Source organism: Denticeps clupeoides, chromosome 17, assembly GCF_900700375.1.
Source record: "Denticeps clupeoides chromosome 17, fDenClu1.1, whole genome shotgun sequence".
NCBI lineage: Eukaryota > Metazoa > Chordata > Actinopteri > Clupeiformes > Denticipitidae > Denticeps > Denticeps clupeoides.
In genome coordinates this window covers 13682006-13706030 of record NC_041723.1, presented here as the reverse complement: position 1 = coordinate 13706030, position 24025 = coordinate 13682006, and the positions used below count along the sequence as shown (strand labels likewise).

General features: G+C 42.9%; 2 protein-coding genes across 6 annotated transcripts; one reads left to right on the top strand and one right to left on the bottom strand.

The window, feature by feature from the left end:
* The first annotated feature begins 30 nt into the window (after nt 1-30).
* Nucleotides 31-16994, top strand: cpne2 (copine II). 2 transcript variants are annotated; one of them, XM_028958655.1, is made up of 16 exons: nt 33-243; nt 3416-3618; nt 4709-4888; nt 5169-5243; nt 5325-5396; nt 5476-5559; nt 5992-6081; nt 6296-6394; nt 7613-7699; nt 8114-8173; nt 9665-9798; nt 9894-9948; nt 10258-10309; nt 12048-12181; nt 15683-15919; nt 16490-16994. In XM_028958655.1, the coding sequence occupies exons 2-16, from the start codon at nt 3445-3447 to the stop codon at nt 16595-16597; spliced, it is 1641 nt and encodes a 546-aa protein (XP_028814488.1). In that variant the 5' UTR covers nt 33-243; nt 3416-3444; the 3' UTR covers nt 16598-16994. The 2 variants fall into 2 exon arrangements, with proteins under 2 accessions (XP_028814489.1, XP_028814488.1); XM_028958656.1 differs by lacking the exon at nt 8114-8173 and having other exon boundaries at nt 31-243.
* A 187-nt stretch (nt 16995-17181) lies between these two features.
* On the bottom strand, nt 17182-23010 carry psme3ip1 (proteasome activator subunit 3 interacting protein 1). 4 transcript variants are annotated; one of them, XM_028958662.1, is made up of 9 exons: nt 22953-23010; nt 22045-22113; nt 21760-21888; nt 21558-21656; nt 20903-21024; nt 19236-19366; nt 18868-18941; nt 17808-17969; nt 17182-17485 (listed from the first exon to the last, which is right to left on the bottom strand). In XM_028958662.1, exons 3-9 carry the CDS (start codon nt 21878-21880, stop codon nt 17481-17483), a joined length of 714 nt encoding a protein of 237 aa, XP_028814495.1. In that variant the 5' UTR covers nt 21881-21888; nt 22045-22113; nt 22953-23010; the 3' UTR covers nt 17182-17480. The 4 variants fall into 4 exon arrangements, with proteins under 4 accessions (XP_028814495.1, XP_028814491.1, XP_028814493.1 ...); XM_028958658.1 differs by having other exon boundaries at nt 17186-17969; XM_028958660.1 differs by having other exon boundaries at nt 17186-17969; nt 22843-22972.
* Nucleotides 23011-24025: the final 1015 nt, after the last annotated feature.

Sequence of the window (24025 nt, the reverse complement as noted above, 5' to 3'; positions counted from 1 at the left end):
CTTCCTCCTCATCCTGCTCATCCTCTTCATCCTCCGGCGCTGCTGCACAGAGAGACTCTCAACTTTCCCCACATGGACGCGAGGGCAGCGGCACCGGGGCGCTTTCGCTGAAGCCGCTGCAACGAGGAGCCCGGGGTTCGAATCCAAGCAGAGCAGCGGTCCAGTTCTCCAGTTCTCCTCCAGACCGCGTCCGTCGAACATCTCGAACATCTCGCCGGCTCGGTTAAAAGTGAACAGGAGCAGGTCAGTGACGTTCATGGGCGATGGTTCAACTTTGACAGGCGGGGTTCGAGGCTTATCTGCTGGTTTCTTCTGCTGTGTGTGTGTGTGTGTGTGTGTGTGTGTGTGTGTGTGTGTGTGTGTGTGTGTGTGATTTACCGAGATCTGGATTTTACTACTCGATGTTGTTGAAGATGCTGCTTTCTTCGTTTTTTTACTGAAACAACTAGTAAACTTGCCCCACATGCAAAGAAATTGTAATGAATATTGGCATGTCAGAAAAGAGAAACAGCAAGATATTTTAGTGTTATGTGAAATTCTGCCAGCATTTGAACCTGTGCTTACAGAATTCGTAACTGAATTTAAAATCCAGCGATGTCACATTAAATTTTCAAAGTCAAATATATATTTTACACCTCTCCAATACACACAGTTTTCTGACTCCCATATTTCTGTGGCCATGCGGGGAGTGTGTCACGTCCTCATGAAATGTACAGATGCGACCAGGAATCTGTGTCATGGACCAGACTGACAGCACTCCCACGCCCGACTTTCTCCTTCTGCATGATTTAAAGCCCCTCCTGTCCATTCATCACGTGTGAGATGCCTCCAGCGTTCTGATTGAGAGTGAAAGTGGGATTATAGACTGACATCTGATCAGCTGGTCTTTAAAAGTCCCTTTTCTTGTCGTGATTGCTTTTTTGTCGTTGTCCAGGATACCTAAGTGGCACTTTGGTGATTCAGGATTTGAACCCGCAACTTTTCGGTTCATCCATGAGAATCACTAACCTGTTTCTGCTAGGGCACCACTGCCCCGTTGACTGACTGGTGGATCTGACATTTTCCAACACTGCCGGTGTGCTGCCAGTTATGTACTGTTGCAAAAAGATTCTCCTCGGTGCCTTTTTTACGATCTAAAATTGGGACAGGTATGTGCATTGTGGGAAATTTGGGCCAGCCTTCACCCTTCTTTCTCTGTGAGCACTGTTGGTCACAGAAAACAAAATGACTGCGAAGGAAGGCCAGTGTTCAAGATGCACGATGTGTTATGCAGTAAAATGTAAATGAAGGTGGATCGCTCTTAGCTGCAGGACAGGGTGTCTAAAATAACCCAGCAAGGGCTCTCTCTGAAGGCCCTGCAGTCTGTGTAAAGCAGATTCAGATGTTTGGTTCTAAATGCTAGAAAACAATTGCAAAAAAACGCGCACAATAGTAAGGGATGGAGGTGTTGGAATCGTACGTGTAGACACTTTTTCATCACTTAGGTGTTCAGGATGTGTTTTGGGTGCACTGGGCCACTGCTTAGCAGGAGTCCACTCCTAAAACATTTATTACACCTTCTTCATCCCACAAGTGCATCTTCACTGGATGCTACTGCTTAAATGTCCATATTTAAATTTCCCAAAGATGATGAGATGGATTGATTTTTCTCTGGAGCCTCTGGGGTGAATGTGAGAAAATAACGACCATTCTGCTGCAGACTGAGAAGAAAAAGGTTGATTGTCAAGTAGACCATTGTCCTCTGGTCCAATATGACGTGTGCTGCTCCATTAAAGCTGCTAGAGAGGGCATCCATTTTTCAGACTGTGGTTTTCGTTGACGCTTGAGAAAAAGGGGCGTGGTTTCAGGGCCTTCAGTGGACACGCCTCCAACCCTTTTTTAAACCTAATTGTATTCTGCTGTAGAATTAAAATTGCGGACTGATGAACCTGACAGATTTTGGTAAGATCTGATGTCATTGTGATGCAGATAATGATATGACCCGCTCCACATCTCTGGCTGGGAACATATTGTTCCCGGGTCCATGGCATGATGCACAGAAAACTATTACCATGGCAACATGACGGCGGTGCACATGAACACCTTGTACCGCTCAGCGCACCCTGCCAGGGTTTCTAGTAAAATCCTCGTGACATAAAAATCATGTTATCTGTAAAGTGACACTGGCGCTTTTGGCTTTTGCAGCCCGCGGGTCGAGGAAGGCCTTCGTTCCCGCCTTGTGGCAACACACCTGGCCAGACGGGTAATTAGGCATTGAAGAAGATCCCCGTTTAAGTAGTGTTTACCGTGTTGGGGAAGGTGTGAGGCACAGTTTCCACTGAGAGCAACGGGTGGGTGGGATGTTGTGGTTTTCTTGGTGTGTGTGTGTGTGTGTACACACACTCTCTTGCATGCGTACACTGTTTTGTCTGGCCCAGTCCTCCATCAAGCCACAGTTACACAAGGCATGAGAAATCCGCTATTATCCTGGAACCGGTGTTTAACCGGGTATATATTGGTGTGGCGTGCGTGGCACTAGGCGTGACGGGGAGATGGGGAACAGGCTGTTGGAATGTTTGGGCTCCAGCTTAGGCAAGTGCTCAGTTCATTGCTTGTTCTGAAATGGCTGCTATATTTTGAAACCGGCGTCAATTTGGCTTTCAACATTAATAATAGCAGATACAGTCGCTTAAAGTGAGGCTTTTAACAAACACGTTCGTGCTGTGGGGTCTTGGTCAGTGTGACCTTGTTTGGTGGTAACATACATTGTCAGGTTATATTAATATCTCGGCTTGAGGCTTTTTGTCTTAGCACTTTTGCATTTACTGACATGAGCCTTTAATTCTCATCATGAACGATAAACCATCAAAACCAGCACATCTGTGCTTCTGTGGAGGTGGGGGGTTGCTTGAAGCCTATTCATTATTCTCGGTGACACAAACATAAAAAAAGTGTGACTTGTGCATTGGTACGTTAGTATCTTAGCAACAAGCACCCTTACTACTTTCCCCATGTCCTGGCATGACACTCTCCGCGTGTAAGAGCATTAGTGTCAGGACACTTGTGGCGTTCTCATGATTTCACATGCTCTGTGTTGATTAATCTGTTCTCAGATTCATGGAAATTGTGAGATCAAGACATTCGGGGTAATTTCGGTTAATTAAGATTTGTCCCATTGACTGGATTCATTTTTCTGTTCAGTTTTTTCAAAGCTGGTCGTATCTTACGTTGTCACTCTGGTTACTAACATGACATGAGCAAACACATTAAGTGCAAAACCTTTGCAGGTTGTGTTGCATAATTGTATTGTTTCTCAATGTTGATTTCCATAGGCTGTATAAACACATGAGGATGATGATGAAGCTGATGATGCATGAATTCTAATGAAAATTCTGGTTTTTCTGACTCCTGTTTTTTTTTTTCTCCACTTCCTCAGCCTGTGGGAAAGCAGTGACTCCTGCCTGCATGGCATACACACTTGGCTCCGGCCCCGACCCCAGCCCGGCCATCGGGGCCCAGCACTGCATCACTAAGGTGGAGCTATCTGTGTGCGCTACCAGCCTCCTGGACCGGGATGTGGCCTCCAAGTCCGACCCCTTCTGTGTGCTTTTCCATGAGGTGGATGGTAACTGGGTAGAGGTGAGACATAAAAAAAATGCGATGAGGTGGCAGTGAATTAAATCTGTAGAGGAAGATCTTGAAAGAGGTGGGCGAGGAACATGGCGGAGGGTTCAGAGGGCGCCGGTGGGCGAGGAGGGATGCTGGCCACGATCCAGCACGAGTGGAGTTGTTAGCCTGGGGCTGTGCGGCTTCTCCCCGATGGGAACACATCCACACAGAGCGGCAGCATGCTGGCTGTTATTACCATAGACCCGCACTGCTGGTCAAAAGGGCAGGATGGAACATGAAATCTCTCTTTCACGCAACGTGGTAGCCATGGAAACGCTCTGGCAAACAACAGAATCATGTTTTCTCTGTGATGCAGGGGAACGGATTAAAATTGGTCTTATTCAACAAAATACGAATAGAAATTGTTCTCGCAATACTAACACAAGAGATTAGTAACCCAGGTTAATATATTATGATCGTTGTTGTGTGAGCATTTTTAAATCGCTTTCGGCTCACCTTACACACAGCATGCAGGAAGTGTCAGTGAGGCTCCTGGTGGCATTGTACTGATTGTAAATGAGGGTTTATATGTGCTAGTGTTAGCGACGTGATGATTATCGCTTAACTGGGTGGCCGATGCTTGGGGTTTAATGAAGGTTTGAAGAGCGACAATGATCCTGTCATTATTACAAATGTAGTGTATATTGTTATTATTTTTATTACTGTTATACATCACAAACAGCTACATACACAAACAATAATGTCTCCAGAACTGCAGTACTAATATTTAAATATCATAAAACGATAGTTAATGGTAACAATATCAAATGTAAATTATTTTTATACATTATTTATGATTTAAGTTGCATGAGAGAAAATGTGGTCAAAATGTGGACTTAAATTGTATTTAAACTGCAAGTTGTTCTATTGTTCCTTACAATGTCATAAAGGTACTATGCCATTTTAACTGAAATTAAACTATACCTGCTCCATGCTTTTGTAATTATAAACTAAGGAGCTCATAGCAGCTAAATTAGGCAAATGCATCTTTGCATTTCCAAATTGTAAAATAAATAGAAAGACGGATGCATGACTGAAATGCATTTTTTCTTGATGGCAGCTGGGTCGGACTGAGACTGCGGTGAACAATCTAAACCCCGTGTTCGGAGTGAAGTTCCAGGTGGACTACCACTTTGAGGAAGTTCAGAAACTTAAGTTTGCCATGTTTGACGAGGACAAATGCAGCACCCAACTATATGAGCACGACTTCTTAGGGGAATTCACCTGCACGCTTGGAGTGGTATGGAATCAAATAGTAAAATATTCTGTATGTATGGTCAGTAATACCCAATACACTTTACACAATACTTACACAATATGATCTCCCTAAAGCTTTCTTCCTCTCATGTACAACAGCATAAATATGACAATGTTTGAAGGTGGCATAAACTTGTCACTGGTTTTTTTAAGGGTTTGCTCTTCTAGTACAATTTAAATTCTGGTTTTGTGCAGGAATTTAGTTTTGCTTGGCTTAATAGCATTTGTTTGAGGATGGTGAAACTGACTTTTTTGCACTGCAGATTGTGTCCAATAAAAAGCTTCACCGACCACTGATCCTAGCCAATGGAAAACCTGCGGGGAAGGGAGCCATCACTGTGAGTACCTTTAAATGTGAAATTCATCAATTTGCCTGAGTTCACTCAAGTTTAACCATTAACATCATGGTTTTATTACAGATAACAGCCCAGGAACTGTCTGACAACAGAATAATAACACTGACCATGTGTGGGAAAAAGCTGGACAAAAAGGTAGAAGCCAGGACCAGTCGGACTCTTCCGACAGAGTCAGAGCATGGCTTTTGTCTCATCGCTATTTTGAACATTTCAGGACTTTTTTGGAAAATCAGACCCTTATTTAGAGTTCCATAAGCAGGGGGAGGATGGGAAGTGGATGCTGGTGCACAGAACAGAGGTAACCTCTCTTCATGCTTAAAATGTATTTTGTTAGATTGTGTATAATGGACTGGGGTAATACCTGGGGTGATCTGGTCTGTTCCTGCAAGTAGAACATCACAAGTAAGATGATCGGTGGGGCAGTGGTGGCCTAGTGGTTAAGGAAGCGGCCCCGTAATCAGAAGGTTGCTGGTTCGAATCCCGATCTGCTAAGGTACCTCTGAGGTGCCACTGAGCAAAGCACCGTCCCCACACACTGCTCCCCGGGCGCTTTTCATGGCTGCCCACTGCTCACTCAGGGTGATGGGTTAAATGCAGAGGACAAATTTCACTGTGTGCACTGTGTGCTGTGCTGCTGTGTATCACGTGTGACAATCACTTCACTTTCACTTTCACTTTTCACTTTCACTTTCATCTAGCAAGGTGTATTTCCCCCTTTTTTCCCCTGCAGGTGATTAAGAACACCCTGGATCCTGTTTGGAAGCCCTTTACTGTGCCACTCATCTCTTTGTGTAATGGAGATGTGGACAGAAACATCAAGGTGAGTCCAATCATGATTATAGGGTAATTGGCCTGATCGATTCAACCATGTGATTTTTTCTCCTTGTTATCTGATTTTCTTCCGTCTGTGGGATTTTGAATAAACACAATATGCATGAATGAATGTTTTTTTTTTGTGTGTGTGTGTGTGTGTGTGTGTGTGTGTGTGTGTGTGTGTGTGTGTGTGTGTGTGTGTGTGGTTGTGTGTGTTGCAGGTGCTGTGCTATGACTATGATAATGACGGTGGCCATGACTTTATTGGGGAATTCCAGACCACTGTTACCAAGATGAGTGAGGCCCAGAATTCACTGGAGGTGAATCTGAGCAGCAAATGATGTTCTGCAAATAAGTGATCATTGTTATTATTGTACCAGTATCATAGAGATAGCGAGAGTAAGACGCATATACAATGTGCTGCTAAAGAAAACAACAACAACAACAACAAAAGGACTGAGAGTTGTAGATACAATGTAGAGCAACGACAAGACAGCTCATATTTATTATCCGATACCTACATTTCATTAACACAGTGAAATGGATCAAATACTCAAAGAGAAGTTACGTGGATAATGGAGGAAATTGTGTATCTACTGGTCATGCAGATTTCAAGACAAATGAAAACATTATAATCCAATACTGCCGATGTGGTTGTGGTTCATCCCAACAGTTTAATTCAAAACCTTATGGATATGTATAAAAATGAATCCATAAACACTGCGATAATGACAAAGACAGTGAAAAAAAATGTGAGGACCAAATGGCCAAAGTAACTGAACAATTACCAATAGAATATGGTTATTCTCGAGGTGTAAAAATGTTCTTCTCAGGCAAGTGCACTAATACTAGCTGATGTTGGGCCACTTAATTGCTGCTTGCAGCTGTATTATTATGTGTTCGCGCTCTGTCATTTATGCAAATGCACTGTACACAATGCTCACTCAGCGGAAGAAAGAGAGAAAAAGGAAAGAAATAAAGAGGGATTTTTCCTGTTGAACATAAACATTTACTATACCAGATACTCTGCACATAAATAACCACTGTATTCAGACAGGATGTGCTCTTGTTTACCGGTAGTGGAAGCCTGCAAAAGAGAGATTGTATTGGAATTGAAAATGTGTTCTGTACAATTGTCAAGATGCATTTTTTTTGCTTGTTGCTGCAGCCCCACCAAATTCCACCCTTCCCCCAAACTCGCCACAGTCGTAGCCTTTCAATGTTGAATAGTGACTCACTGGAACCAGAGGCAGAAATGCTACATTTCCTTTTTCTAATTGAGAACAAAATATTTAGGTTTGACCATGAATATTTTCGCAATAATAGTAAAGAGGACTAATGCAAATTATTATTATATTATTATTTTTATGCATGGTAATAGGTCTATGGACAATACTCTTTATGGTAATGAGTGAGTGAGTGATCAAATTAATTAATCAATCAATCACTCAGTCAATGAAGGAAGGATCAATCAGACAGATGGAGATATTTAAAGCAATACTGCACAATACATTATTCTAGTTATTTTTGTGTTTCAGATTGAATTTGAATGCATTAATCCTAAGAAGCAGAAGAAGAAAAAAAATTACAAAAATTCTGGCATCATTCTTCTGAAGAGTTGCAAGGTAAATAACTAAACAAACAAATGGTTGTCCCAGGAGACATGCACATTCATCATTCATTCAGCATTCATAATACAATCCAGAATAATGAGGAAAAATAATTACACTCTATAAAACAAACTGGGCACTGAACAGAATTTTTATTTCAGACAAATTGCTTGCAGGAGACATTAGAGTGATGGCTTTAAAAGCGTGTGTTAATATAAGCATAAAACACCTGTCCTGCTTTCATAATCTAATACTCTGTAATCAACTGTTCTCATCTGTATCTTTACGCTATATTAATATACATATTAGGATGCAAAAAATAATATTAATAATTGCATTGGACACCTGCAGTTATTTAGTACCTACCAAAGTATAACACAAACAATCATTATTATTGTGAAAATTATTAACATTACCAATTCTATACAGATTACAAGAGACTATTCTTTTTTGGATTATATATTGGGAGGTTGCCAGCTCATGTTTACGGTGAGTCTGAATTAATTTGATTCTCACTACTTGTACTGTGGCCCATTCCTGATCCAGTGCATTTCTCCGCCCACACTGAACACTGAGCAGTTATGGGCAGGGGTACAGATTTTTAAAGACATATTACAGCATAAACCAATGGTTCAAACTCATCGGAATCTAATATTGAATGACCGCAGAGGTTATTTTTTGATCAGAACATTTCTCAAGGTAATTTAGTTAGTAACTTGCGTTGCTCATTCCAGTCTCAGTCAGGATGAACTTGTGTTCAGTTGGACATTTCTCAGGCTGCTATTCAGGTGAATTAGTTCTTTATCTGCTTTTTCAGCAACTCATTTTTTTTGTTTTGTGTGGTTTGTAAGAAGACTGAATAAAACACTGGTGTTGCTATAGTAACTGTGCTGAAAGACGGTCCCGAAGAGGTAGACCTAATGGTGTGTGAGGATATGATGGAGATGGGGAGAGAAGACTCCACTGAACATTTTTTGTGCTCTTTACCTGTATAATCCTCATCATTTATTTGTAAAAGATTAAATGGAAATATTGCAAAAGGAGGTTTTTGTGTGCGCATAATAATGGCTGGGTGTGAGCTGTAGTCTAAAAAAATAGCACTATGTTTCTGCTGAACTGGATGAAATGAATTGGACTGTAATGCGTTTTACAGGATGGAATGTTAGTCTTTGTTTGGATATAATTCAGATTTCAATTTGTTTTAAAAAATGCTTTAAATAGGAATGAGCTATTGGACTGCATTGTAATGGAACAAATAAGTCTGCAGGATTATGGGAAATGATTGGGAAGTGCTGCTTTTTGCATTTGTGCACTTAGGAGCAGATGAGCTGAGATTTTGCGCTATAAAAAAAAAATACAGCACATGCTATTCATTATTTTTACCCCAGCATCATTTGAGCATGTGCCTGATGGCCTCAGCAGTGTGAAGGGGGGTGATTACAGGCCAGCTGCTCTCACAGCGATGAAGGAGGCTGTGAGAGTCAGTCTCCACTTCCTGCAAAGAAGCGCAATCCATGGCTTGTCCGCTGTAGGCCTGAGGGCCACATTTGAGGTCAGGCGGATGAAGTGACACCCTCATTCTGTCATATCTCATCTACTCACCCCCTCTCCCGTCCTTCCTCTCTCTTGCTTTGTCCATTTTTTTTATTACAAAATTGGGGTGATAAGATAAGACTGGGGCTGACTGATAAGGCTGTAGAATGAGGTGGTGGGCGAGGGCTTCGAAAAAATCAATGGAGTAGTGGCGAGAGGGTGCGTGTGTTCCAGTTGTGTGTGAAGGTTTCTGATGCCCTGAAGAACATCTGTTCTGATTCCTACTTTAAATGAAAGACATTCCGCCTTTGGCAGAGCTATTTTACCAACAAATCCTAGTCTCCTTCACCTCTGTCCACATATAATGGACTGAAAAGCATAATGGATCTAATTTGCTTTGCTTTTACTTGCTTTACTGTTATGATGCTGATTGTTTTTTACCCCCAGGTTGGCATTGACTTCACAGCTTCTAACGGGAACCCTCGAGAGCCGTCATCTCTGCACTACATCAACCCACTGGGCACCAATGAATACCTCTCTGCCATATGGGCAGTGGGGCAGATCATACAGGACTATGACACGTGAGAGAATTTAGATTTCTTAACTGCAAAAATATCAATGAAAAAAATGTGGTGTAATGATAAAACAACTCTGTATTCACGCACCAATGCCACAGGGATAAGATGTTCCCCGCTCTGGGATTTGGAGCTCAACTCCCACCTGACTGGAAGGTGAGAGATTTGTGTGTTTGCATATTTTATGTTAGAGCTCCAAAAAAAGGGAAGAGGTAGAGAACGAAAGAAAATATGTATAATACATGCATATGGTGATTATGCAACTGTCATGCCATCTGGGTTGCCATGGCAGTGGACTGATGAAAAGGACACTGGAAAGAGGGTGGAATGCATTGAAGAGATTGATGGACTGTTGTACTTGCTCATAAAGAAGACATTGTGCATCACTGTCATTACTTTTTCACAATGCAGATTTCATGTAGAACAAAAATGCATTCATGCTCCGTATTTGTTTGCCTTGAACAGGTATCCCATGAATTTGCCATCAACTTTAACCCCACAAACCCTTTCTGCTCGGGTAAGCATTACGAAAAGCAGTACAGAATCACCCAAAATTCACAACGTTGTCATTCCTATAAAAACATGTTATAACTGATTCCTTTCTAACGGGTTATATTAGCTGGCAGTTTTTTTGCAAAATATTTTACTAAGTTACTAAATAATGGAAAGAAAAATGCAGAAACATGGGTAATAATACAGGTCCTTTTTAAAAAATGTGCATATTGTGATAAAGTTCATTATTTCCTGTAATGTACTGATAAACATTAGACTTTCATATATTTTAGATTCATTACACACAACTGAAGGTAGTTCAAGCCTCTTATTGTTTTAATATTGATGATTTTGGCATACAGCTCATGAAAACCCAAAAAATCTCAAAAAATTTGCATATCATGAAAAGGTTCTCTAAATGAGCTATTAACCTGATCATCTGAATCAACTAATTAACTCTAAACACCTGCAAAAGATTCCTGAGGCTTTTACAAACTCCCAGCCTGGTTCATTACTCCAAACCGCATTCATGGGTAAGACTGCTGTCCAGAAGGCCATCATTGACACCCTCAAGCAAGAAAGACATTTCTGAACGAATAGGCTGTTCCCAGAGTGCTGTATCAAGGCACCTCATTGGGAAGTCTGTGGGAAGGAAAAAGTGTGGCAGAAAATGCTGCACAACGAGAAGAGGTGACCGGACCCTGAGGAAGATTCTGGAGAAGGACCGATTCCAGACCTTGGGGGACCTGCAGAAGCAGTGGACTGAGTCTGGAGTAGAAATATCCAGAGCCACCGTGCACAGGCGTGTGCAGGAAATGGGCTACAGGTGCCGCATTCCCCAGGTCAAGCCACTTTTGAACCAGAAACAGCGGCAGAAGCGTCTGACCTGGGCTACAGAGAAGCAGCACTGGACTGTTGCTCAGTGGTCCAAAGTACTTTTTTCAAGGTGCCAGAGTCTGGAGGACGACTGGGCAGAGGGAAATGCCGAAATGCCTGAAGTCCAGTGTCAAGTACCCACAGTCAGTGATGGTCTGGGGTGCCATGTCAGCTGCTGGTGTTGGTCCACTGTGTTTTATCAAGGGCAGCTAGCTATCAGGAGATTTTGGAGCACTTCATGCTTCCATCTGCTGAAAAGCTTTATGGAGATGAAGATTTCATTTTCAGCAGGACCTGGCTCACAGTGCCAAAACCACTGGTAGATGGTTTACTGACCATGGTATTACTGTGCTCAATTGGCCTGCCAACTCTCCTGACCTGAACCCCATAGAGGATCTGTGGGATATTGTGAAGAGAAAGTCGAGAGACGCAAGACCCAAGACTCTGGATGAGCTTCAGGCCGCTATCGAAGTATCCTGGGCCTCCATAACACCTCAGCAGTGCCACAGGCTGATTGCCTCCATGCCACGCCGCATTGAAGCAGTCATTTCTGCAAAAGGATTCCCGACCAAGTATTGAGTACATAACTGAACATGGTTATTTGAAAGTTGACTTTTTTTGTATTAAAAACACTTTTTTTTATTGGTCGGATGCAATATGCAAATTTTTGGAGATGTTGGGTATTCATGAGCTGTATGCCAAAATCATCCATATTAAAACTAGAAAAGGCTTGAACTACCTTCAGTTGTGTGTAATGAATCTAAAATATATGAAAGTCTAATGTTTATCAGGTTATTACAGGAAATAATGAACTTTATCACAATATGCTAATTTTTTGAGAAGGACCTGTATGCTTTGGAAATGTTTCACATGCTTGATGTGACCAGGCGTTGAGGGTATCGCCCAAGCTTACTCGACCTGCCTACCCCACATCCGCTTCTACGGCCCCACCAACTTCGCACCCATCATCAACCATGTGGCGCGGTTCGCCACCCAGGCTCTGCAGCAGGACTCGGCTGCGGTGAGTACAAATAGAGGGTGCTTAGAGGGTGTAGAAGTTATCTTTTAAAGTTGCAAAACCTTAAAGGAAAACACCTGAAGGAATGCATGTTTTAGCATTCAAACTATTCCACACAAACGATTCAGGAAGGAAAATGTCTCCTCATCCTCTCTGGGTGAAGTATGAAGGACCTCTGACACAGAAGAAACCAATGAGCGGGTTCATTGCAGGTTCTTACTCTGGTGTTTTCCCCTGGACCTGGAGCAAACTGGCCATCAACAGTCACATTTTTTTAGCCCTGGGGTTTCTGTACCCCCCAAGCACCCCCAGTTCAGCACACTGTTCTTTTTGACCCACATTTCTCAGTTCATCTGCCGTCGTACAGGTCTGTGGTTGTGTACTCAACTAACAAACAGTGTGAGTGTGTGTTTGGCTAGTTCGTTCATGAGAGTTGCACTCAGTCGCAGTCACTGTTATGGCGTTCTGTTACGTAAAATAAATGTTTGTATGTATGGGTTCTGTGTAGGAGTTGTGCATGAATATTGTGGATGTGTGTGTGTGTGTGTGTGTGTGGGTGAGCGAGTGGATACACAGCAAAACTGACCCAACTCAGACAGAAACTAATTGCTCAGTGAGGAACAGCAAAATGTGCTCTCAGTTGTTAGTTCAAAGTCTGCTGGGGTGCTTTTGAACATTGTTCACAATTTTTCCCACACCTATTATCGGCCCAGTGGAGAGAAGCCATTAAAATGGCTTTTCAATTATAGCTATTTATAGAAGGTGATTCAGTGAACAAATGTTCTCTCTTTTCCCCTGTTGTTCATGGGTTTAATGACTAATGAGGCATTGCCCTGTGGTCTGCTCTGTTTGGAATCCAGCAGCACAGCCAGTCTGTTCTGTTAGGTTTGTTGGGAAAGCAGTAGCTTGTGATGGCAGTCACTGCATCATAATATAGAACCAGGAGAAACATATGGAGATACATAAGCTGAGGTTGTGGCATTAGTAGTTTTTTCCTGGTGCATGGGGAGTATCCGCTGTGGTACCAAGATGTCTAGATCTGACACCGTAGTGTACAAGGAGCATTATGAGTGTAGAGAGTGAATGGAAAAGCAGGTATAAGGGAGGAGATGGAACTCTGTGCTACACTTGAGCAAGTGTCATATGGTCAGGAATGTGTTTCATTTGGCCTGAATGAGTAAGTAAGGTGCATGAGACTTTTCAGTAATCATTATGGGCTCCTCCCATTTAAAATTCTGTTTAATAAAGTTGGTCTTCTGGGTGTCAGACATAATTACACGCAGAACAGAAGGGCTTGTTCCGTTTGTTCTGTGTATCCGTTTGTATCTGTAAATCCAAAAGACATACTTCATGTGACTTAAGCAAACCCTTTCTCATAATGTACTAGGGGTGAACTCTGTACATAATGATAATGAATTTGGCAGCATTTTATAAAAGGTGGTTTACATTCAATCACACCACGTTCTATTGGTCTAACAAGGCAGATAAGCAATTGGTTGAATTAGTAAGAAAAGTATGAGCATAATTGCCTAGATGATGTATTGGACTAATGTGGCTCAAGACTAAACTCTGCTTGAACCTCTCGCTTGACCTCCCCCCTCGAGAGTTTTGCTATGAATTCAGCCAAATGCATTTAGTTTAGTAGGATGACATAATAGCTACTCATTATTTAAGCTCCTTTAAAGCAGGCCTTTGGAGCTTTTTGTCCCTAATTGTACCCTGTCACCTCAAAGAGACAATGAGGAATGGAGTGAAACAAAGGGAGAGAGATGCGTTTTAATCTGGGTGGTGGGAGGAGAGCACAAATGTGATGGACTTTAATGAAGGAAGGAATTGGCAGAGTTGCGAGGCGCACAGCAGCATTCTGCTGTATGCATCCAAGGCTTCTGTGTACCTTTATAGCCACTGACCTGATTAATACTTAGCGGCCTTGGGAGAGTAGGCTTGATGCCAGATAATGCTCTTTTTTTTTTTTTTAGCTTTGGGCTGTTGTTACCTCAAAATAGAGCTTTGATCAAGAAGGCATGAATAAAAAGTTATACAAGCACAGAAAACATCCATATTGAATGGAACCTTCAAGTTTTTGAGGTCAGGTATATTATTGATTACTGCCAAATATCTAAAGTTTTGCCACTGATTACATATCAAGTTGCTTCCACATTGCAGTGTACAGAGACTTACTGGATGAAATCCTGCTCCAGAGTGCTCTTGAACAGTTCATCTTTCAGCAGAATAACGACCCTAAGCGCACAGCCAAGCCATATCACAGGAGTGGCTTCAGGACAACTCTGTGAATGTCCTTGAGTGGCCCAGCCAGAGCCCACACTTGAATTCGATTGAACATCTCTGGAGAGATCTTAAAATGGCTGTGCACCGACGTTTCTCATCCAACCTGCACCGGATTGAGAGCTTTGGCCCAAATATCTGAGTATGTATATATAGTCTTCTGGGTTCAGTGAGCATGTCCACATCCACCCCATCACTGGTAGGAGTAGACTCAAAGCCAGATTATATTTGGTGGCAGTTGTGATGCTTAACTGAACCTGAAACGTCCAAGCATTGCTGTGAATGAACGTCTGATTCTGTCCCTGAGGGAGTCTCTAATGAGCCTGACTGTTAGATCATTTACAAGACAGGCTACAGAGGGGCAACACCAGGGGAGAGAGAGCTGCTGTGACTTCCTGCCCACGGCTGATATGCAGCCACAAGGGAAGCGTTGGGGGCATGAACAAGAGAAGAGACCTGGGGGGGTTTATGTGTGTGGGTGGCAGACCAGAGACACGAGAAGAGTGCAGCAGTCAGTAGCTGCTTCAGGCCTGGACACCTAAAATAAGCGAATACTGCTGTGGATGTGGTAGCCCACAAATAAAGTCTTTGAGAACCAACACCTTGATAGTCTACATCTTGTGCACATATCTACATATCTGTGCACAGTTAGAGTGAAGAGAGGCAAATTATTTATTTTCATCTTAATTTTTAAGCGTATGGGCTAAAGTATAAGTAATAACAGAATGAGCAAAAAACTCTGCTTCGGAGAAAATACAGGTTTTTGGGTTGCTGCAGCTACCCATATAATGCAGTGCAGCCTCAAAGCGACTTCATTAGGATGCCATGCTGAGCACCAAGTATTAGTGTCAGAGCTGCAGTGGTGGGGGAGAAATGTTAATCTGACCCCCTAACCCTCAACTCAACTTCTATCTATAGTTGGGAGGTAGTTGGGAGGAGGTACTTTTTAAAAAAAATCAGATTTTATCCTCCATTTAAGAGTGTCTCAGTAAATCGTAATTAAAACACAATTTATCTGCCAAGCACCACAGGGACATTTTCCAAGTAATGCATCTTCTACGGAGCACAATTCTGCATGGCCCAGCATGCCATTCCCATCAAGGGGGCATATTTTCTGACAACTATGCTTTTTATGCATGCTTCCATGGTTCTCTCCTCTGAGCCTTGGCTCCCAGAGATCTGTCACAATGCTGTCCCTCTCTCCTTCTGGCCCCGCAGCAGTACTTCACATTGCTCATTATCACGGACGGAGTGATCAGCGACATGGATGAGACGCGCCACGCCATAGTGCTGGCTGCCAAGCTGCCCATGTCCATCATCATCGTGGGCGTGGGCAACGCTGATTTTGCAGCCATGGAGTTCCTGGACGGAGACAGCAGCGTTCTGCGGTCGCACACGGGCGAGGAGGCCATCCGTGACATCGTGCAGTTCGTTCCATTCAGGGACTTCCGCAATGTGAGCATTTTTTTTTAAGTTCTTCACAGATCTGTTTCTTTTTCACAGGTCCATTTCTTTTCACAGATCAGCTTCTGAAAATAACCCGACTGCCTCCAGACCCTGGTTACGCTATTCGTGAAAAAGTTGTGCATGGTGTAGTCTGTTATGCAAGACATATGCCGCCACACTAAACGTTACACGTTGGAAGGTCAAGCCTTGGGTATGTCCTGGTATGTCAGGCAGGAGGCTGCTGTACAACTATAGGATGCTCTGGAGAGACACCAGTTCGGCAACACGTGTGTAAACAGTATTTTTGGCGCGAGTGGGAGTCCTCTGGGCCACGTGACTTCCCTACCAGCAGGAGAGAACAGGCAACAGACCCTGGCACAGGCCGGTTGGCAGGAAATGAAAATTCATTTAGCAAAGAGAGTATGGAGTGACTGAAAGGGAGCCAGTTTTTCCCACCACGCTAGTAACAGATCTGTCGTTCGGATTTTAATGAAAGCGGCGGTTAGAAGTTGAAACAGTTCTTTCATCACAAAGGAAAGCTTATGATGCTTCTTCGTTTCTTTTTTTACCTTCTCACAGGCTCCGAAGGAAACTTTGGCCAAGTCAGTATTGGCAGAACTGCCGCAACAGGTCACCCAGTACTTCAAACAGCGGAACCTGTCGCCTAGCAACACGGTGCCGGAGTGAGGCTCAGAGTTGAACCTGCATGTTGCCAAATAGATATTTACTGTTTACAAAATAATAATAAAAAAAAACTTCAAATGAAGCGCATGTTTTTTTTTTAAATAAATGTTTTTATTTAAATGTTGATTTTTAAGCACCACCTTCAAATTGCAAGATGATGTTTGAGTGCCACGAACACTAAAAGACACCATGTGAAGTGTAAAGCAGTAAGTGGAGCTGAATGTACCTTTATACTGATGTACTGTGTAAAGAGAAAACTATTTAAGATTTTCTGTATATTTTATGTAGTGCAATGTAACTTTGTTTGGTATTGTTTGGTATTCTGGTCAAGCTGTTATCATTGATTTTATACAGACTTTAAATGTTACCACTCAGGTCAATAAATTTGAAAAGAAAACTATTTTGGACTCATCCAGCCATCATCTATCATCCTTATCATCCATGTCTCCGGTCGGGGATTCTGGGTGCATGGCAGGTCTTCTAGTTCTGAGGCAGCAATGCTAACTACTGCTGAAAGGTTTGGGTTTTATTATCTTATTTTAATGTTAGTTTTTATTGAGCTGGTCAAAGATCAGTGTTGTCAGGGCTTGGTACGAGAAACAATTTTATTTCCCATCTCCCGAAGTGATGTGTCCCAGGCATGGACTGCACATCAGTCCACAATCAAATAATAAAAAGTCCAGCATTCTTTCAAAATTACAATAATAAAACCATCTCAGATGACACTGCCAGCTTTTGAATTCTTTCATGGTGTTATGAGGTGAGGTTAAGATATTAGTTAGCAGTCTTCTCCTTGATCCACAGGTGTCAGTCACTGTCCCCTTGGCCAATAGCACAGCAGAAAGCGCAGGGGGCATGAGCGTCATCGGGTTAGGCTGCCAGGGGCTTAAACTGTATGGAATGTAATATGGGAGGATGGGGGTGTGGTGTCATGTTTGAATACACAACACCACAACAAGGACAGTGACAGAACTATTATGCAGAACTTTAATCACAATGCAATTAGGAAAGAAAACAAGTACATACATTTGGATGTGTGATGTACTAAAACAGTTAGAGCTGAACAATTTCTGCATACTATGAAATAGGAGTATTAGACCACAGGTAGCAGCATATCGTGTGTGTGTGTGTGTGTGTGTGTGTGTGTGTGTGTGTGGTGTCTATCGGAAGAGTCTGTGACGTTTTATGGGAGAGTTGATCCCATCCACGCTACCTTCACTGTCGCTGCTGGACTCAGAGTCGCTGCTGCCAGAGTAGGCGCCCAGGCCTGGCAGGATGCCCACACACACTGCTGCAGAGGGCAGGTGGAGCACGGCTGGGCGGGTCACCCCTTCCACAGTGCCCTGCTCAGCCACGCCCCTGCCTGCCTCCTTTTCTGAGCAAAACAAAGCACACACAAATACACACAGGTTTCACCATACAGGCACATGCTCACATTCTAATTTCAATATTTAGTATATATAGAAATATTAGTATAACATTCAGAAATAATCTTAGAATACTGCATATAGTAAATATTCACAAACTGAATATAAATGTGGATATCGCTAAAACAATATTCTATGGAAATTATCCAGACTTGTTTGCTAATAAAATAAACTGAACTGCTTCTTAGGCTGGTCTCAATGCACTAATCTGCTGCGTGAGGGGTTCTGAAATGTCTGAGAGGTGAAATGTCATGGAACCAAAGTCTCTACAACAATCGTGGAACTGTCTCTCATTAATTAATGTTATGAGTTTGAACATAACACAAAAAGGAAATAAAAAAAATGAAATAATAATTACAGCTTCAGCTTTAAAATATGAGCTGTAGAAAACAGAGCCATGCTCAAAGCCATGAAAAACTACTAAAATGTGATGGATACAAAAATTATCACTCAAGGTTGTCTACTAAAACTAAATGCTTTCTCATAAGCTCACACTCAGTGTACGAGCTCATGTAGGTGTTTCAAATGAATGCATGGCACGATGGCAATTTCATGGAAGAACTTTCCAGGTTAAAAAACTGTCAGTATTCATAAAAAAAGTGTCAATGTTGTTGATTTCAAACAATATTTCTACTTTAAGCACCTACTACTTTCAAGGGCCCATGACAGATTTCTGCTCTGAGCAATGATCTAGGAACTCTTTATGAACCTTGTGGCACACTGAAAAATAAGACAAAAGAGAGTCAAGAGGGCTTTGCCACTCTTTCCACTGTTGTTTTAATAACCCAGCTCTGAGCTTTAAGTCCCAGCTCAAGTCTGTATAAACAGCCCCAGATCCCAATCCACCTGACTGACTGCCGTTCCCTGGAGCAGCCTCCTCGACTTTTGGCTTCTTGCTCCCGTCTGATGATTGTGAGGAACTGTAAGAGATTGGGGGAAAACCGGTGAAGCAAACATCAACAAACTGGTCCAATTACAAAGGAGTCGGCCATTAAGCCTGTCAGATGCCTTCTGACACACACTTCACTGAATCCTGACCGAGGGTGAGGAAGCGAAGGGAGGGGAAGGCAGGGAAAGGAAAAGGTTTTGACCCAGTTAAAGAATATTTATTGCTGCAGAGGGCTGCATTTGCATAATCGGAATTTGCAGGGCTGTGCAGCACATGCAGGAGCTGCAGGGTGTTCTGCTGATGACAGCGAACCAATCTCACTGACCTGCGGCGCTTCACGGCCCCCGCCAGCAGGTTGGCCTGGGACAAGTGACTCTTATGTTCCGATGGTTTTGGTATTGCCCGTTTCTCCGGCTCCTTTTGGCTCTCAGTGGATGCCAGTTTCTTTAAAGCAGTGTGGGGACACGCAGTTAAGGGAAGAATAGATAGAGGCACATGTACAAAAAAAAAAAAAAAAACGATGCGTTGAATTATACTTAACCCCAACCCTCCCTCTGCTTAACCACTAGACTACCACTGACCTTTCAGCTAACAAGTTCACTCTCTTAATTGCACAAAAACAAATATAGTCTATTGCATCAGTCACTCACCTGGAAAAATAAGAAAAAAAAATTTGGGGTGTATCCTGTGCAGGATACAATAAAATGCCTAATCTAATTTATCTCTATTCCATTTCATTTCAGACTTTATAGACCTGGACCCACCCATTTACCAGACAAACAATAAATTAATTATTTTACACTAACATTAAAACACTTCATAATGAATCATACTGTGGATTAATCAAATAATAAACCAATAATCATTTAAAAACATTTGAATTGCACAATCATTTATTTATAAATCCTTTTACATCTTTACCCATAACCCCCCTCTGCTTCGACACCACAGTCCTTTACTATAACTAAAAAACCTGGTTAAGGCAAGAATAAAACATCAATAACAATATTTACAGCTACATGGCTGTTCAGTGTCCTTACTGGTAACAGACCTTAGATCTGTTACATGGGGCAAAATGCATTACAACCCAGAAAATGTAGATCGATGGCTAATGGCAAACAGCCTCTGGATGCCTTTGGTTGCCATGGCGACACATATTTGCCATCTTACGGACGTACCTGACTGGCAGCGTTTTCTGTCCAGACTCAGATGGCCAAATGAACGACAGAAGTGTGACTGAAGGCCACTCTGAGTGGCTTTCTATCCAAATCCCGAACCGTGTGCTGTGCTGCAGTGTTTCACAATGACAATCACCTCAGTTAAAAAGGGCGTCAACTTTACTTTATTTAGCAGACGCTTTTATCCAAAGCGACTTACAAGAGGAAGACACCAGCATTCGATTTCTATAGAATATTGAGTTTACAAACTAAGAGCCCTGATAAGGCTCAACTCTGCTCAGATTCCACGCGCACGGCTCACACGGGGTTAAGTGTCTTGCTCAGGGACACAATGGTAGTAAGTGGGATTTGAACCTGGGTCTTCTGGTTCATAGGCGAGTGTGTTACCCACTAGGCTACCACCACCCTCTTATGGGTGGTGGTATGAAAAGTGAAGGATGAAAGTGAAAACAGCGAAGGAAGGCGGAGCTAATCCTGGCTGACGTTTCAGCAGCCAAACAAAGTGCAGGGCTGTTTATTCAATGATGGAACAAAGTGATGTGTGCACTGCTGCTTCTTCAGTTTACCCGCTGATTATACTGACTGCTTCAGAGAGAATCATCTCGTCATCCTGTCGCATTCACGCACACTCAAAGTGAAGTCAGGCTGGTGAAGCGCAGAAGATGCTCATGTGTACTAGGAGGAGCTGTGAAGGCACTATCAAGCAAGTGGAGCTCTCGTCTCAAACTGACACTTAAGGCTACTGACAGCGTCTGCTTGAGCGTTAGGTTAACAAGCCAAGAGGGGTGCGTGTGTGTTAACAATGAAAGGATATTCTGTACTCCTTCAGCTCCTGCAGGTCCTCATCCCTTCTCTGCTTCTCCACAAGCACCTGCTGCCTTGACACTTCGTCCAGGAAGCTGGTCTCATCTTCGTCCAGGCCCCTCACCATGTTCTCTGCGTTGAGACAAACGAAACCACTTTGGAAGTTAAAATGGCTCTGCATTGTGCAGACATGTATTACGGCAAATCACTTACACTTCTGCTCTCTGTGCTCCCAACAGGAGCCAAATAGATATTCTTAGCGTTGTGACGCCCTACCAGGCAAGCTGCACAGGAGGAACGTGACACGCCGACATCAAATTACTTTTTAAATACGCTCTACATGGTAAAAAAAACACTCCCAATTCAGGGCTCTCCAGCAGAGCAACTTGCCCTCTAGTTAACTTAGAAGGGAGAACTTGGAAGACGTTTTGGTCACCAGGGAGACAAAGAGTGGGTTTGTCACCAGGGATACAGGAAAAGTAGTGAAGCGCCGGAGCCCATGCCAGCCTTCCGTCATCAGTCACAAGAACAGACCTGCGCCTGCTCTGAAGCCACACACGGCTCCCATCTGTTCACACCCCAATACACCCACTGACTTTCATGCACAGAGACCAGAAACCCAACAACATTTACACAGGCCGATAAAATAAAAACAGAATACTTACTGAATTTAAACTGCTCCTCAAATTCCTCCTGTTTCTTGTCCTTCTGTTCCTGCAGTCTCTCAAACAGCGAGCGGGGGTCATACTCCTCCTCGGGGACCTCTATAGATCAGTTCATACGAACATGAAGAAGATGAAGCCAAGCGGCAAGCTCAGGTGACGAACGCACGTGCAGCACATTCATGGGGACCATGCTCGCCTATACCTTCTGGGTCATCCGGCTTCCTCACTTTTTCCCATTCCTCCTGTCTTTTTTTCCTCTTTTCCTCCAACTCCGATTCGGACACAAATTTCCGACTGAGGTCCACGCCACCCTCACCTGCCATGGCAGCACCTGGGGACCAAACACAGGAGCTGACGTCCCTATACCCATCCTGTTCATCAGTCACTTTACATTCAACATTTCTTTAGAAAAAAAATGGATTTAGATCTAAATTAGAAAAAAAGACAGATAGAGAGGGAGAAAGAAAGAGAGAGAGAGAGAGCGTACCTTATTGGTGTAACGTTTTTGAAGTTGACAGCTAACTTCTGCTCATAGGAATCATCTGACCAACACAGACTAAAATTAAAAACAAAGAACAAGCAAATTACCTGCAAATATTCGACAAGATCGCTCCCCGGAATTGAGCGGGCGTAAAACCAGGAAAGCGACAGACAAATGCTGCCCTCTGCAGGGCCAGAATGGGAACCGAATCGATGTTTCGATGCTTGAACATGAACAGCGGCTGAACCTGTGTTTTTGGTCTGTTGCAGGGGTATCTCCAATATAACTGGATTACTTCACACACAATCAGATTAACTATTTATCCAAAGGGAATAATGTTACTCGCTTAACACGCACAGCCCAGAAACTGATACGTAACCTTACCTTTCGACACGGATGTCGCAAAAAGCATAACAACATGCTCCTGTTCAGCCAGCACGGCCATATTACTTACTTATTACTAATTATTTATTACTACATATTGGAAAACGAAACACCGGCAGCATACGCATAATCTGCAGATGCATGCAAGCACATATGTTCAAAATGAAACAACGCAATCAATGACGGACCGTCGCACAAAGTAATTGATGATCAACACGATCCAATACATCCAGTACCTTTTGCGGGGGGGTGAAATTAGCGAGCCAGATCACCGCGGTACACGATCCGCGTTAGCAACCTTTAGCCGAAACTCCCCGCAGACGTAAACCACCTAGCGGGCTAACGTCAGGCACGAGATCCCTTCAGGTTGTCGCGGGCTGGCTGGCTAACGTGCAGTAGCAAACATCGTTTTACACACACCAGGCACGACGGTCGGACGCACTGTCAGCGACGCGTTCGCGTACGAGCAGTTAATTCCGCCAAGAAGCGGCCGACGTGAAGCGACACGCACGCAAGCCGCGCGTATTCACCTAAAGCGGAGGCTCCCGTGTTACAGTCATCCCGTTCCGAGTCGCACCGTCTCCCTACACGAGGTTCCGGGAACACACATATCAAAAACAACGCAGGAATAATGAACTTAGCTGCATGTAAATCAATATCTAATGACTATTGGTCCATGTAGTATCTAATTTGATCATTTTTAATAGTATTAATGTTCATTTGTCACATATCTTTTACTCTCACGTTGATTTTTCAATAAAATAGGTGTTTACTGTTTTTAACGAGATGCTTTCATTCACATGGCAAAGTAAAACAAGTATGTCAAGTTGTGCTATTGAAAAATTCAAAAGTTTCTCAAAATTTAGTGGAATACCTTGTTTGGGTTCTCAAATCCAACAATAATATTACTGATCTTTTTTCGATTTGTTTGTTTGTTTGCAAAATTCAAAATCAAATTTTAAGGAAATCATAACTGTATCTCATCAATCTATTTTGTTCAAGTAAATTCATCCATTATTCACATAACGGAAGAATCACTTCACATAGCATTAAACATGTTGTATCTAATCAAGTGCTTTTTAAATACCATGCGAGAATAGGGGCTCCCTTGTCGCTGAATTAAAAAATGAAAATGAAGTACTCTCCCATTCATAATGCAACATTAGTTCGAAATTACACGATGACTCAGAACTACACATACATCTACAAGGCATCAGTAAAGGTTAATGTGAATGAAAGGGAATCGGTGTGCTGCTGTCATACTGTTATATCTGGTTTCGCCCAGCCCTGGATGATGAGCAACCATGTGCAGCGGATGCCGGGAGGGTCGGAAACAGGGCGTCGTGAAAATAAAATCCCCACCGACATCATGACTGCGTGTGGTTGCCACGACCGCTCTTTTCACGAATAATATGCTAGCGGACCAATTCGCGTAAACGTAGTTTTTGTTCTTACATGGGAAGGTATGTTTCCCGAGAGGAAAGAGTGGAAACTGACCTGTATGATTATGACACTAGTCCTGACTTTTAGATATAAAAAAACACATTTCAAACATCCAGTGAAAGGATCATAGCACAGTATCTGGATCTTTGGTGGTACCGAA

Excerpts from the sequence above, each read along its gene's own strand:
- cpne2 (XM_028958655.1), top strand. The coding sequence starts at position 3,445 with ATGGCATACACACTTGGCTCCGGCCCCGACCCCAGCCCGGCCATCGGG. Across the intron at positions 3,619-4,708 it reads TGGATGGTAACTGGGTAGAG|CTGGGTCGGACTGAGACTGC; the intron begins GTGAGACATAAA and ends TCTTGATGGCAG. Across the intron at positions 10,310-12,047 it reads CACAAACCCTTTCTGCTCGG|GCGTTGAGGGTATCGCCCAA; the intron begins GTAAGCATTACG and ends TGATGTGACCAG.
- psme3ip1 (XM_028958658.1), bottom strand. The coding sequence starts at position 21,880 with ATGGCAGGTGAGGGTGGCGTGGACCTCAGTCGGAAATTTGTGTCCGAA. Across the intron at positions 19,367-20,902 it reads AGGAGCTGAAGGAGTACAGA|ACTGCTTTAAAGAAACTGGC; the intron begins ATATCCTTTCAT and ends GCGTGTCCCCAC. Across the intron at positions 17,970-18,867 it reads AGGGAACGGCAGTCAGTCAG|AAAAGGAGGCAGGCAGGGGC; the intron begins GTGGATTGGGAT and ends TGTTTTGCTCAG.